The sequence below is a fragment of the Archocentrus centrarchus genome, chromosome 16 (genome assembly GCF_007364275.1).
Source record: "Archocentrus centrarchus isolate MPI-CPG fArcCen1 chromosome 16, fArcCen1, whole genome shotgun sequence".
Lineage (NCBI taxonomy): Eukaryota > Metazoa > Chordata > Actinopteri > Cichliformes > Cichlidae > Archocentrus > Archocentrus centrarchus.
Genome location: NC_044361.1, coordinates 1995094 through 2009554, shown reverse-complemented (window position 1 = coordinate 2009554; position 14461 = coordinate 1995094). Strand labels below are relative to the sequence as shown.

At 42.9% G+C, this 14461-nt stretch overlaps 2 protein-coding genes across 2 annotated transcripts; both read left to right on the top strand.

Annotated features, from left to right (window-relative positions):
- The first annotated feature begins 1232 nt into the window (after positions 1-1232).
- LOC115793891 (uncharacterized) lies at positions 1233-2464 on the top strand. Its single transcript, XM_030749055.1, has 2 exons — positions 1233-1410; positions 1545-2464. Exons 1-2 carry the CDS (start codon positions 1233-1235, stop codon positions 2462-2464), a joined length of 1098 nt encoding a protein of 365 aa, XP_030604915.1.
- A 633-nt stretch (positions 2465-3097) lies between these two features.
- Positions 3098-13997, top strand: notchl (notch receptor, like). The gene is made up of 11 exons (XM_030748969.1): positions 3098-3426; positions 4504-4648; positions 5361-5693; positions 6794-7005; positions 7258-7582; positions 8227-8402; positions 9525-9586; positions 9775-9898; positions 11552-11649; positions 11853-12184; positions 13021-13997. Exons 1-11 carry the CDS (start codon positions 3375-3377, stop codon positions 13529-13531), a joined length of 2370 nt encoding a protein of 789 aa, XP_030604829.1. The 5' UTR covers positions 3098-3374; the 3' UTR covers positions 13532-13997.
- The last annotated feature ends 464 nt before the right edge of the window (positions 13998-14461 follow it).

Below are 14461 nucleotides of genomic sequence, written 5' to 3'. Positions count from 1 at the left end.
TTGAATGTGAGCTGCAACAGTGTCAGATAGGCTGTTCAGCTGTTCATGCTTTATTGTTCATGTCTGACGGGTTCTTCACACCATTTTAAGAATGTCAGTGTGTCTGTGGACCTCCGTCTTTTGTCGCCTTCCTTCGTCTCTGACTTCTTTATCTGGTCAGGCTGCTTGTCTACAAGCCTTCTGTCCTTTAGAGAAGCAGGTTTATGAGGCTTACCCACTGAACATCTACATCTGTGTGTGGAGACCATAGAGAGCGTTATGCTGATGAGTGAATTCTGTGCAATCTGTCAACTCATTCCTGCTTGTTACAGTATTGCTGGTGACCAGCAATACTGCACAGCTGTTAACTAGTGGTGTGTGTGCTTTATAAATAAACTTGACTTGACTTGACTTCTCTTCACAGACCATCTTCATGCCGGTGATGTAGGCAGGAAATCTGACGTGGACAAAGATGGAGCGTCCAAAAAAAGGTCCGACTCAGTGACCGTAGCCAAGCAGCAGATGATCTCGCAGTTTCCTGTATACCATCAAGCAGCTGTGGGTACTGACACTAGTAAGTAACCACTGGTGACGTGCTGTGGATTTAATACTGCACCCACATTTTGACAAAAAGCTCTCTGAATCATCAAGATTACAAACCATCGTGGTTCCCATTTTAGTCCATGGATACATAAAAAAGCTGGTTCTTTGGAAGTCTGAAAAAGCCCAGACCTCCACTGCCAGTAAGACATGATAATAAAGATACACTTGTCTTCTTTTGGTCTGTTTGTACAGTGCACCTTAATACAGCTGCCCAAAATGGAAACACTAATTTGGACAGGGCTGGCGCTGCCAGAAAAATAACCAAAGCCAAAGTTGCAGATCCATCAAAGTGGAAGCAAAACAAGCAGAAACAGCTGAGGATGGAGGGAAAATCGTACGCAAGCAAACGCAAGAGAGACGGTGAGATTGTAACCAAACAGCCAAGAGCCATGGGACAAAGATGCACCTCAGACACATGCAAAAAGGCATCAAATCGACTTTGTAGTGAAATTACAGAAGAAGCAAGGAAGAAAGTGTTTGATGAATTTTGGCAGCGTATGAACTGGGCGCAGAGAAAGCTCTATGTAGCGGGACAAGTCGACCGTGACCCCGTGGAAAGATCTCGAGTTGTGGGTTTGCATTCAAGGAGGTCGGTTTCACTTCGTTATCATCTGTTGGTGGATGGCAAAAGGAAACAAGTGTGTAAGAACATGTTCCTGTCCACGCTTGGGATTGGAGAGTGGTCTGTGCTCAACTGGGCACAGAGAGAAGCAACAAAAAAGGCCGAATCAAATGAAAGCAAGCCAGAAAAAAGGCCAGCTGTACCTCAGCGCCCACAGCCGATCCCTGCTCCTCCTGCGCTCAGTAACACTGCGTTAGCTGCTCAGGGTGAGTGGGGCTTTCTTTGCCTGTTTTTCAGCTACTTTCTGAACCCGCAGAGCTCATTTACAGTTTTGGCAGCAGTGGTGAGGTGAATCTCAGTAATGCCGCATTCATGTTAATGACCTTCCCTGTTTTTGCAGGACATCTGAGTACAACTGACAGAGACACGAAGAAGCTGCCAGAATCAGAGGGGCCAGTCAGAAAGAAATCCCGAGTTGCTAAGCCACTAACGTGGAAACAAAACCGACAGAAGCAACTCAGGATGGAGGGAAAAGCATACATCAGCAAGAGGAAGAAAGATGGTGTCACTATTACTAAAGCTCAGAGGTCAATGGGGCCAAGATGCACATCTAGCGCCTGCAAAAGGGCGTCAAACCGCTTTTGTGCCGACTTTAGTGAAGAAACACGGAGTGAGCTGTTCACTACTTTCTGGCAGTGCATGAACTGGGCTCAGAGAAAGGTCTATGTGGCTGGACTTGTGGACTGTGATCCGGTGGAAAGAACCCGTGCTCCATGGACTCAGTCTAGAAGATCAGTCTCAATGAGATATCATCTGATAGCAGGTGGTGATAGAAAGCAAGTTTGCAAGAAGATGTTCCTCTCCACTTTGGGGATTGGAGAGTGGTCAGTGCTTCACTGGGCACAGAATGCCTCCCAGCTGGAAAATCCAGAGGAGAACACTAAGAAGCGAATGCAGAGGAAATCCCGTAAAGCTTCCGAGCATGTAGTCCTGAAGGAGTTCCTTGAGAGTTTACCGAAAGCACCCTCGTACTGTTGTGCAACATCCACCTCTAAGCTGAACCTGGAGCCGGTCTTCTCAAACATGTCTGAAGTCTACAGGCACTACTACAGCCACTGCTTAGCGAAGAAGTCAGCGCCGCTCTCACGACAAGTTTTCTGTGCTGTGTTTAAAAAGATGAATTTAGGATTGTGTGACGCCAAAAAGGACCAAAGATGTTCTTTTGGTGCAACAGGAAATTTGTTTAATGAGCTTTGGGAGGAATATTGCATGGAAAGAGGAGCTCCAGGGCAACAGTCAGAGAGAGCCGGTAACCAGTAGAGATGTTGGAGGTTGTTGCCATAGTGATGCCAAATTTGTATTAGACTTTGTTTTATTTGAGACCTGATGGTTGTTGCTTCATTTACGCTCACACCTCCCGAAGAAGCGTAGTTATCTTGATGTAGCTGAAACGATTTGAGCACCGCATTCATTTTGTTTCACGATGGAGAACTCCGAGTGGTTCCTAACGCCTTATTTGGAGCGTCTTTTTCAGCCAGCACATCGCAAACCATGACAAAAAGGTACTAAAAGTAAAGTGTCTGAAAGTGCTTGAAAAAACTCAAAGTTTATATTTTCCTTTGGTGAATTAAACGGGAACAACTACCAGAAGCACTTCACGGAGTCCTTTCAGAGGCAGTTAAGCTGTTTGGACTCAGCAGACGTGCGTGCGTGAAAACCGAGCCGTCTTCCCACGCCCTGCAGCTCTTTACGCAATTTGAAGTAACAGCTCTCCCAACAGTTCCCTGGGGGCAGTAACAACCACACGCACACACACACACACACACACACACACACACACACACACACACACACACACACACACACACATGCACACACACACACATGCACACATCCACACACAGTTACCGCCCTTCCTCTCCTTCTCCACACAGTGGCAGGAAGTTGTCGAGATAGCCGCAGGGCCCTCTGAAAAAAAAAGAGCGAGTGAACAAAGTGGGCTGGGTGGTGGTACTGGAAGGTGTTGGTGGCAGTGGTGATGGGGATTTGGTGACTTCACTCAGACTGTTCACTGTGAGCAGCAGGGCTGCAGCTACGGACAGAGCCGCAGAGCCTTTTCACCACATGAGTCTGAGCGGAGCTTCGGCACATCTGGAGCAGTTTGTACCGCACAGCTGGACTGCTTATTGAGAAGGAAGGGCCCGCAGCTGGTGACCAGGACAGCCTGAAGATGATGACTCTGAGGACTGTTGTTCTTCTGGCACTGAGCTGGACCTGTCGAGGTGAGTTACCCTCCTGTTCAAACACATTCATATTTCTTTTCAACCCACATGAAACACACCGCCTGCTCAGTGAGTGACCAAACTCAGCCCTGTAGCTTTAGGCCATGAAAGACAGCTCATTCTGAAAGAAGAGGGACTTGCTCTCTAAAATCCAATAAATTAAGAACATATTCATATATTTTTTAATGTATAAAATACGTATGTTATATATTTTAATGTAGCTAAACTGCTGAAGTTTGCATGGTTTACAAACAGTTGTGTCAAAATGTCGTTTACAGTTATTTCTTTGCTTCTGTTAAAATGAAAAGTGGTTTTATTTTGTTTGTGTGTGTTTTTTTAATAATATCACCAGTTTTATGATTTTTCCCAGTTCAGCGTTACTTGTATCTAAAGGACTCGTTTGCTGGCCAAGTCAAACAAAAGTGTAAAACACTTAACATGTCTAATTTCAGCTCTATTGTCTAGGCTTTTTTTTTTTTCTGAAATGACTTTATGCTCCCGCACACACCTGCCAAGCCCATTGTCCAACTCCATCACATTCCTCACTGCCACAGTAACAACCTTCGACCTTTATCAAGTTCCATGCCCACTCCATTTCCCGTTTCTATTCGTTTCTTCTGGAAACTTCCTGTTTATGTCGGGGCCATTTCCTGTTCCCTTTAGCAGTTTGAATCAGGAGCCACCTTTCGTGGCTTGACCTGCATTGTTATGAAAAGCTGCTAATGGGCCTGAAACAATGAGTTGATTGAATTTGTGGGTGAGTTGGTCTGGAGATAAAAACAGAAAACTGCTCATAGAGTCGTTTTCATTTCGGCAGCTGTGCATAATGTTTGCTTAAATAAGTTGGAATTTTGGACCTTTTAAATGAATCGGATCCAGTTTAATGGAGAGTTGTGGACGTTTAGTTATTTACCTGTGACATCACTGATGAGTCACCTGCAATTTACCTGTACACTTCATTTATGGACAAAACATTAATTATGGTAACTAATTTCATGAGGAACATAATATATGCATGTTGTGTGGTTATAGCGCAGTTTTGTATTCGTTTACTCTAATCTGCATCTGTCTCCACAGCTGCATCTGGTGATCCATGGAGCAACTGCCCAGTGAACCGGAAGTGTAAGGAAAAGTTCGGAGATGGGTCGTGTAACAGAGAGTGTATGGACCCCGAGTGTCTCAGAGACGGCTTCGACTGCCTGAAGGACAGAGGTCCCTGCAAGTAAACTATGTTTGTGCTTCTTTTCATGAAAACCCTTAAAGCATTTTTTAGCTCAGTAATAAATGTGAACTAGATGTTATCCATCCATCCATCCATCCATCCATCCATCCATCCATCCCTCCCTCCCTCATCTGGGGCCAGGTTGTGGAGTCAGTAGCCTAAGCAGAGAAGCCCAGACCTCCCTCTCCACAGCCACCTCCTCACCCTATCTAACTGTTATGATAGCTTCAAGTAACATTTTTCTTAATAAATTCACAAAGTGCTTAAATAAAAAGAGTTTGGAGGAAAGAACAGAGCAGCCATATATCATGAAACAAAATAAGACAGCCTCACACATGCCTATGACCTTTCTTTGTATTCTAATTCATCTCATAAATATTTAACCAGCTGTGATGTAGTTTGTGGCTCAGTTTATAAATGTGCTAATATCATGATTCTTTTCCAGGTTTTATTTTATGGTAATATTATTATAATAATGCAAAATAAACTGGCCCAAGAAATTCAAACAAGGCAGGCTACGAATAAGTCCTGTTGATTATTACTGTTGTTATCATTAATGAGATTTTAACATTTTCAATTTTTAGTCTTGAGTTACTTTGTTACTAAATACTAAAAAGATGAAGGCGACACAATCGTATCTATAAAAATGTAATAAATGAAAACAGATAACAGATCTTTTCCTCTCTTCATCCCTTCTCCTCATCACTCTCAGTCCCGGCCACATTCACTACTGCCGGGATCATTTTGCCAACTCCCTCTGCGATCAGGGATGTGATAGCGCGGCGTGTGGATGGGACAGCAGCGAGTGCTTAAAACACCAGAGCCCTGTGTGGGCTAAAGGCACCCTGATCCTGCACGTTAGGCTCCCGCAGCAACATAGCAGCTCCTTCAACCGCTCCGTGCTCTGGGCACTCAGCGTCCTCCTCCTGTCGCCGCTCAAACTGAGAGGCTCCGTGCCCCTCGCCACCACCAGGAACCTGTTTGACTTTAACGCTCAGGAGCTTGGCAACATGCTGTCACAGACGTCACCGGCAGACTCAGATGGGTGGGTACTGCCATTATGATTAAGAGCTTCAAAAACAGTGGGTGCACTTTGTTTAACCTTTATTTAAAGAAACGCTTTTTTCAAGGGAGACCTCAGCATAAAAAGTTTCAGACAAAACAATAGGAGTTAGGTAATAGATTAAACAACTTCAAATAATAACAAAGCTATAAGTAGGCAATAAGTAGTCTAGAATAGGGCTGGGAATCATCCCTTTTCCCTTCATGAGTTTCTGCTTTTTCAAAATAAGTTAGTTGACTTGAATTTAATATAACTTTATTCACTACATCAGTGCCACCACTGAGGACTCTGGTACGTCATGTTGTACTAAAAATATCAATATTTGATACCAGAGTATTGATAATTGTTGCACAAAAGGAGCAATACTGATACTTTTCCCACTATTAGTCTTGAATTCTGCCACAGATATCCGATTCATCCATTTAAATTCCTCCTGCAGACCAGCCCAAGTAGGAGGATCTGAAGAAACTGAGGAATTAGGAACATCTTATCTTATCTCGTGATTTCAGATAACCTTATTTCTGTAATACAAAGGTTGCACAGACATGAGGGAAATTTGTCTAGAATAGCTTTGGAAAAATTATAAAAATATACAAATAACCTTAGAGTTTAGAGCAGAATTAATCACTTAGCCATTTTAATTCATTACAATTTAGGGTATGGGTTAAAGGTGCAGAAAATAATGTAAACATAAAAGTCTTAATCAGTATAGATAAGATTTGTACATCTTTAAGGCAAGTAAAGTGGAACTGGGAGAGAAGATTCACAGCTATGGAAAATTCCATAATCTCCACAACAGTTTTAGATTATTGTGCATTAACATCATTAAGACAAAATGAAAGTGGGCCAAGCACAAAACCTTGGGGAACTCCAGTAACTCCAATAAGCCAGTTCAAATGGAGCAGGGCCACTTGATTTATTGTGAAAGTAATTTTTTTTCTTTTTTAAATGTATTTTTCTGAAAAGGTGCAACTTTTTGTGAAGGTAATTTTACCCATGCAAACATACTTAATGAAACAGTTCTCAAAGCTGACATAGGTGGGGTTTTATTTCTGACTATTTCTTTCCCTCTTTTTTCCCAGCTCCCTCTTTTTCCTTCAAGTGGACAACAGGCCGTGCTCCCATACAACCTCTACCTGCTTCCCTTATGCAACCGAGGCCGCAAATTTCCTGCGAGCTGTAAGGGAACTAAACCCTCCCTCTTTCCCCTCCCTGTCAGAGCTGGAGGCAGTCGTCAGCATTAGAGGTGTCCGAGAGGAAATAGGAAGCAGAGAGGAGGAAAAGGAAGTCGAAGGTAGGCTCGCGTGTCCTGTCTCCCACATACGGAAACACGCACACATCCAACTTTGAATGTCATCCAAACAAAACCCCATGAAACACCTTTGTGTTTCCAGTGTGTACATGTGGTGCAGATTGTCAGATTTGCTGACACGTTTAATATTTCAGATATAAATAGATACAAAACAAAATGACAAGCAAAGAGGAAAAATGAATCTTTTTCAACTGCTTTTGTCTCCTTTCATTGTTTGAATTATTTCATTTAAAGAGCCGACTCCTGCGTGGCTTTGGGCCGTAGTTGCCCTCGCCATTGGGCTGCTGCTGGTGCTGCCTCTCGTGGTATTCCTGGTGGTGAGGAGGGTGAGGCTGAAGCGAGCAAAGAGGGACAGTAGGGACAGGGTGCAGCAGCGGTCTAAAGTCACAGACAGCGACAGCAAAGCCAAGGCCTGGATACAGCATGCGACACACCAAGAACAACGCGTCAGATCCAGCAGAGAGAAGGAAAAGATCAGCTTGAAGAAAAAGAAAAAGGCCAAGGAAGCCGAAAAAAAGAGAAGGAGGGAACCGCTCGGGGAGGACGCCATGCGAATTCGGTGAGTGCAGCTGCTTCGAGAGGATGTTTTGTCTGCTGGGGGAATGATGTCAGTGTGCAACGAGAGGGAGCTCATCCTGTATAATTATTACAAAGGCTGAAGGTCGGTTTCCACTTTCACCCTGGTGCATTTTCCCATCAAATTCTGCCCTGAAACTCTTTAGCATTTCCAGTTTTATAGCAGTGGGTGAAGGGCTGTTGGCGGAGAGTAAATCTAGACCACAGCGCAGGTTTATGAAGTTGTGAAGCTAAACAAAAGGATATCTTTAAGAATTCCTACAATCAGGCACCTGTGTTTGTTTTTCACCTGTACTGTAGCTTCATTACAAAAAAGAGACTATTTATATTTATGTTAGAATAAATCTAACCGTGATGTGCAGTCTAAAGAAACCAGTTTGTAACTTTGGAGAGAAGAAACTTTAAATTAAATTAGAATAGTATCTGAAGCAATCACAGGTGAGATGCAGAGACAGGCCCTCTCTCTGGGTCAGATACCATTCGAACCAGGAAAGGGGATCTCTCTGCTTCTTACCTGTGATAACAGAGAAATGTTTGGTTAGCTCATACCACAGAAAACACAGTGCAGCCACACAAAACCACGGCAGCATTCAGTGTGTCGCATCAACACTGCGCTTTGGTTTTCAGGCCCCTTAAAAGGGACCAGGATATAGGAAGCGACACAGACTTTACCCAGAGTTCAATGGAGGACCTCAGTGTGAGATGCTCCAGACGTCAGGAGGACGCCTCCATCTGTGACCACAGGACCCAGGAGCAGAAGCACTACCGGGCTGGAGCCTCCCAGCACCGCAGAGCTATACAGGGTAAGGAAACATCAGTGTTTGTGTCCTTGAGTTATTATAGTTTCATATGATTGTTGTTTATTTTTATTTCATTTTGACTTTTTGCTTTTAATGCAGTTTAGTTTCACTTAGTTTCCAGAGTCGGTTTTCTTATTTCAGTTTCAGTTAGTTTCAGTGTGTTTTAATCTTTTTAGTTATTATTGCGCGGCGGGCACATGTCAGAGGCAAGATTTAGGAAAACGAGTGCAGGTATCACAATAAAAACACTGTTTAAAAGCAGCGGACTCGCAGTCTTATGGACATCCAGGGTCTCAGTAAACACGTCCATCAAAGCCTCATCATTTTAACAAATACTAAAACTAAGGATCTTTCCTTCATATCTTTATTTAATTTTACTTTTCCAAGTTCACAAAATCATTTAATTTAATTTATTTATTTTTAAAGTCTAGTTTTGATTTTCATTACTAGTTTTATTATTGAGTTAAGTTTTAATTAACTATAATAACCATAATAATTTCTAAATACTGCAACTTTTCTTCCTTGATAGAATCTGGCAGATATTTTTATCGCTCGACTGTGGTCACAAATTGCTGGTTTCTGATTGAACTCCGGTCTGGAGATAACTCAAAATAAAAAATAATTTTCACTGTTGTTGCAGCTTCTCCATAATAATTTTCAATGAATATTTTTGTATTTGGGACTGACTGACTTTCATAAACCAACCTGGAACTTTGTGGTTAATTTTGATATTTTCTGACCCAAACGGTTATAATAAAGAAAATAATGAGCAGATGGTTATTAAAAATAATAATTAGTTGCACCTATAGGCTGAAAATGTCATGTGACACATAAACCTTAAAGTCATCCTGTATTTACTGTCAGATGCTGTTCTGTATCTTTGATAAACTGGCAGACTTTAACTGAGGAGTTCATAGAGATCTGTATCTACAATATATAATCTATAATATATCTATAGATATCTATAAAGTAGAAGTAAAACTTATTTTAAAAGGTTTTATAGTAAAATGAGCTTCACACTGACACACTGTGCAGCACTAAACTACATTTCGACACGTCAAAGGTTACAAGAAAACATTTCCTGCTCTTTAAATTCACCCTGAAATGTTGTTTTCTCTCCTTCAGCTCCACCTAGAGGTTGGGAGAGGAACGCCATGCCTCCTCCTCTGCTCAGCCCTCCTCAGCAGGTCTGGAGCTGTCTTTGTTTCCGTGACTTCAGAGAGATTTTGATGATGTATTTGGTTTCATTTGTTACTTTTTTCGTAAATGTTTTCAGGTTTCTACTTTAACCACACAATATAAACTTAAAACAGGCATTACGGCATTGAATGTGTTCATCTCCTGGCTCATCGTCTTGGTTTGGTTGTGTTGCCAGTCTGCAGAGTGGTGTGGCCCGGATGGGTCTGTGGTTCTGATCCGAGCGGTGCGCAGCGGGCTGGACAGAGTCGTCTTGGAGCTTCTGCGAGCAGGAGTGCCGGTCAACAACACGGATCATACTGGTAATGCTTCCTGGTCCCAGTTACTAGGTAGCTTAATTTGCTCTATACGTGGAAACTCCGGTCAGCACCAAACCTAAAGATAAATAGTTTTTCCATCTGTTTATTTCGTTAATCTTGTTAGTGTAAGAATCACAGTTAAAACGAACACAATCTGAGCCATTCTAGCACATTTTTCAGGCTATGGGCTATGTTCACAATGACAAATACTAAAGCTAATGTTTTCCTTCTAAAATACTTTAAATATGTGTTTATAAACCAAAACAAGTTAAAGATCACCACAGATGGATCACCAGGTTCATGCCCCACACCCCAAGCTGAATTTGGCTTAATCCCATCGGTCATGATACAGGAAAAATAATTCGCCTTCTGCCTACATAATCTTTGTAGGTGGGAGATGTCAGAAAATGAATTTTACAGTTAAAAAAAAAAAAAAACTATAGAAAGTGATGTACACAGTTGTGTATGCAGTGAACGAAGGGGTTAAATAAATAAAGGTGCAAATCATCAGCGCAGTGGCATCAGCAAACTCCTCTATGTTAAAAAAAATGATTCATATTAGTTTCACTTCATATTTTTTACCTGGTTGTCTGCACCACTGTGTAGTGGTCCCACAGTTTGAAAACCAATGGCCAAAAAAGTACGTGGCCAAATGTAACATGTGGTTATGCAAGAATGGATTGAAGCTGACGTTAGAAAAAATACATTTTATTTCTATAGCACCTGTTCACAACAAGCATTTTGCGATGGAGGGGAGGAAGAACTCCTGTTAAACAGGACCTCTGGCAGAACCATGCTCAGCTATCTTTGGCCACCTAATGAGCTCGTTTAAATCAAGCACCGGGAAACTCACTGTTAACCCTGTTAACCCCAGGGGCTGTCGGCTCGGACGCGGCTGGGGTGAGAAAAGAGTGAGAAACAGCAGACAGATGAAAAGCTATGCAAACCTTAAACACCTGGCTGGTGGTGAGCCAGCGGGTACAGACCAACATCTCCAACCCAGAGAGAGCGAGAGGGGGAGACACGTGCAGCAGTGGCATATTAATGCACAGTGAGTGAAAGAGAGGGAAGGAGAGCTGCTAGTGCAACAACTGAGAGACAGCTGCAGGTCACCTGATCCAGCCCTATCTTTAAACTTTGTCAAAAATCTTAAAATCAGAGAGGATGTCTGCCTCCTGAACCCAAACATGTACAGCTCATGAGCAAGCCACTATTTTCTGACCCTGTACACGGAGGGGCTGAGTAACTTGTAACTTACCCCGTCTCTCTCACATCCTCTTTTTGTGTCCCTCCTCTCCTGTCCTCTGCCATCTATGATCTGCATCACTTCCTGTCTCTCCAGCTCCCCTGCTGCCCTCCTCTGATTCAGAACAAAGTTAATGTGCTCTAGTACTTAAGTTCAAGTCGATGGACATATTAGCTTTGCTGCTCGTGCCTCTCTGTTTTGCCTCCATTTCTGTCTCTCTCCTTCTGCATCCCTTCATTTCCCACCTTTATATCCCATCAGTTTGGCTGAGGCAGTTCATCCCCTGCCTTCATCCTCCCTGTCCTCACCCTCTGGGCTCGACTCTGTTGTGTAATAGTTGTTCACTGGCTGACTTACTCCCTCCCTTCTTCCCCTCTCACCTCCCCCTCCACTCACACTGTCTCTCTCAGGGAGATCAGCCCTGCACTGGGCATGCTCAGTAAACCACCTCTCCCTAGCAAGGACCCTCATTCGCTATGGGGCTGCTGTGGACCTACAGGACAATAAGGTAAGCGCTGATGGATTTTCTCTCTTTCAGTAAAGACGTATAATCCTGACATCTTTTTAGCATCACTTGTGTTGTTTGCTGTTCTGAATAGCAGTAACACTCATGGCTGAATTTTGTCTGAATGTGTACTGACATTAAGTGCTTATAAATATTGACTGGTATATAATGTAAACATGTGGTATTCCTGATAATTTCCTTGTTAGGGTGAGACAGCACTCTTCCTCTCTGCCCTCCATGGCTGCTACGACACCGCCAGAATTCTTCTTCTTCATGGTGCCAACCTCGAGCTGCACGACAGGAGGGGGCGTCGGCCAATTGATGTGGCCAGAGAGGGCATGCATCACCAAGTGCTGGAGCTCCTGTTGGCTCACCAGATCCAGAGAGGGCCCATCCCTGTAGACACGGGGAATGACATGATGTGGGAGGAGCGGGCTATGATGTACTCACCGTGGGCCGGATCGCAAGGCCTGCCTGGAAGAAGTGCCTCCTTCTCTGGGATCATAGGACATCGGGATATGACCCCACCAGTACAAAAGTAAGATTTCAGAAATTTAAAGCAGATTAAAGTATGCGTTTCTTTATCAGCCTTGTAGCTCAAGCATTAGGTTTACAGTTATAGTTGACCGACCTTCCTTGGGGACTCATTCAGTGGGACTGAGTGGAGGTCATATTTGGAATAGATTATTCTTCTAAGATAAAATATTGAGATATAGTTTTATTTACGGTACAAAGCTCAGAGTTTGCCTCGCTCAGATTTGATTATTTAATCTATTAGATCGATAGCATAGACTGTATACAAAAGATGGACTCTTTTTTTATACAGTTTGGGGAATCACTGAAGCCTCAGCGTGAGCGTTTTGTCATCTCGCTTTGTTTTTTGGAGTCAGAAATAATAACATAGGAGAAGTTACCAGCTAACACCTGCTAGCTTGATTTAACCAGGTGCATTCATAGACTGCATGTATATGTTTAAGTTCATTGTGGAGACAGATACACCTGCAAATTAGTACTGAGTACTATACAAATAATATACAGCAGTTTCATTCACCAGAATGAGGCGTAAAATAGGACACAGAGACCAAAGATGTTTTTTGAGCAGGTTGGTGATGGTTTAAAGGGTTAATTTATGCATTTTTATGTTGTAGAACAAAAAATAAAAATGTCCAAAGCTTGTGTTAACCTAAGACAGCCTTATTTCAGGTATTTAATCCCTGAAGAAACCCTCCCAAAGGGATTAATTTAGTTTAATCTAATCTAATAAAACCTTTGATGTCAAGATGCAGAGCTACAAAAAGACAAAGGACTCCTTCCTGTAGACCTCTGTTAGTAGTTTTGATGCTGTCTAAGGTTATGATGACCTTGTCTTGCCAGTGATTGGTCCATGGGCCGAGTGCAGTACCCTCCTCCTCAGAATTGGCGACCGCAGCTCAACCAATCAGCAACAGCGTTCGTTCCTCCACGGGTCATGGGCCGCTCCCCTCGGCCCATCAGCACCTTACAGGAGGTGACCTCGGAAGACGAGGATCGTGACAGGCATCACGAAGTCCCCAGAGCTGTGACACCTCACTTCCTGTCCCCCCAGCCTACCCCTCGGCAGCGGTCCTTCTCCTGCACCCAGCATGCACTGCAGCGCCGCTCCAGCGCCCACCAGCCAGAACCCAATTACCTCATAGTGGCAGACAGACCAGCCAATGAGCCCATAGAAAGGGTAGTTGTTTCCCCTCCCACAGATGCTGCCACCCCACCAGAACAGCAGCCAGCTGTAAGCAGTGACAGTGTGATTAGAGCAGAGCCAGCAGCAGTGAGCTCAGCAAACTCAGAGCAGAAGTCCAGAAGTGAGAGGCTGAACAACACGACTGACTCCACACAAACAGCCCTGTAGAAAAGAAATGAAAACTGAAATTCAGCTTCCTTTGTGAACGTGAATAAGAAAGGAAGCGACTGCATGGACACTCAGTTTTAGTTTGTCATTAGGTTAAAGCTGAAGGTCCAAAGCTGGACTGTAATTATTCGTGTCAGACAGTTTTGCTTTGTCCATCACTTCTCCAACTAATACACAACAGCATTTAGAGATATTCCTCCTTTTATTACCTCCTTGTCTTTTACTCAGCCTCCTGTAAATTATTTGTTTGTTTTTATTTCTTGTTTTATTGTTAAGCAGAAGGGATCCTGTTGTAAATTTCCTCTTATAGGGCGTGTTCAGATTTTGTAAATAAAATTGAATGTCTGAGATGAATTCAAGTCCAAATATGCAACAGCTTGTATTTTATTCATTGCAGAAAAGAGAGAAACATGCATAGTTCCACAGAAATGCGAGAGCTGCATGCAATAAAGTAACTTTTCATGTACATGTTATGGATTTTTTTCTAATTCATTCACAGCTGCAGTCAGCATCAGAGTTAGCCTGCCATCGTGAATGAGGAACATGGACACCTTAAAATACTTTTAGTTTTAACAAGAGGTTTCATTTGGTGACTTTAATTCTGCTCGACTATTTAGAACCAAAAATGTTGCCCAGAACGTTAAAGAACGATAGTGATTTGGTGAATATTTGCTTGTCCAGGAGCAACTGAAGGGAGTTTCTTCAGATCTGTGGAAGTCTCTGAAGTTTGGAGTCACTTTGGGCCGATAACTCACGATTATCTCGCAGCGATGAACAAAACCAAAGTCCTTCTAAAAGCGAGTCTCACAACAACACAAGTTGTTGATGAATTACGTAAAATAACTTCATTTAAATTTCAGTGGTCACCAGGAAGTATGAGCTGCATGTATAGAATTACTGATCCAAATCTAATGAAAACAGTTGCTCTCT

Excerpts from the sequence above, each read along its gene's own strand:
- LOC115793891 (XM_030749055.1), top strand. The coding sequence starts at position 1,233 with ATGTTCCTGTCCACGCTTGGGATTGGAGAGTGGTCTGTGCTCAACTGG. Across the intron at positions 1,411-1,544 it reads CACTGCGTTAGCTGCTCAGG|GACATCTGAGTACAACTGAC; the intron begins GTGAGTGGGGCT and ends CTGTTTTTGCAG.
- notchl (XM_030748969.1), top strand. The coding sequence starts at position 3,375 with ATGATGACTCTGAGGACTGTTGTTCTTCTGGCACTGAGCTGGACCTGT. Across the intron at positions 7,583-8,226 it reads GAGGACGCCATGCGAATTCG|GCCCCTTAAAAGGGACCAGG; the intron begins GTGAGTGCAGCT and ends TTTGGTTTTCAG. Across the intron at positions 9,899-11,551 it reads CAACAACACGGATCATACTG|GGAGATCAGCCCTGCACTGG; the intron begins GTAATGCTTCCT and ends TGTCTCTCTCAG.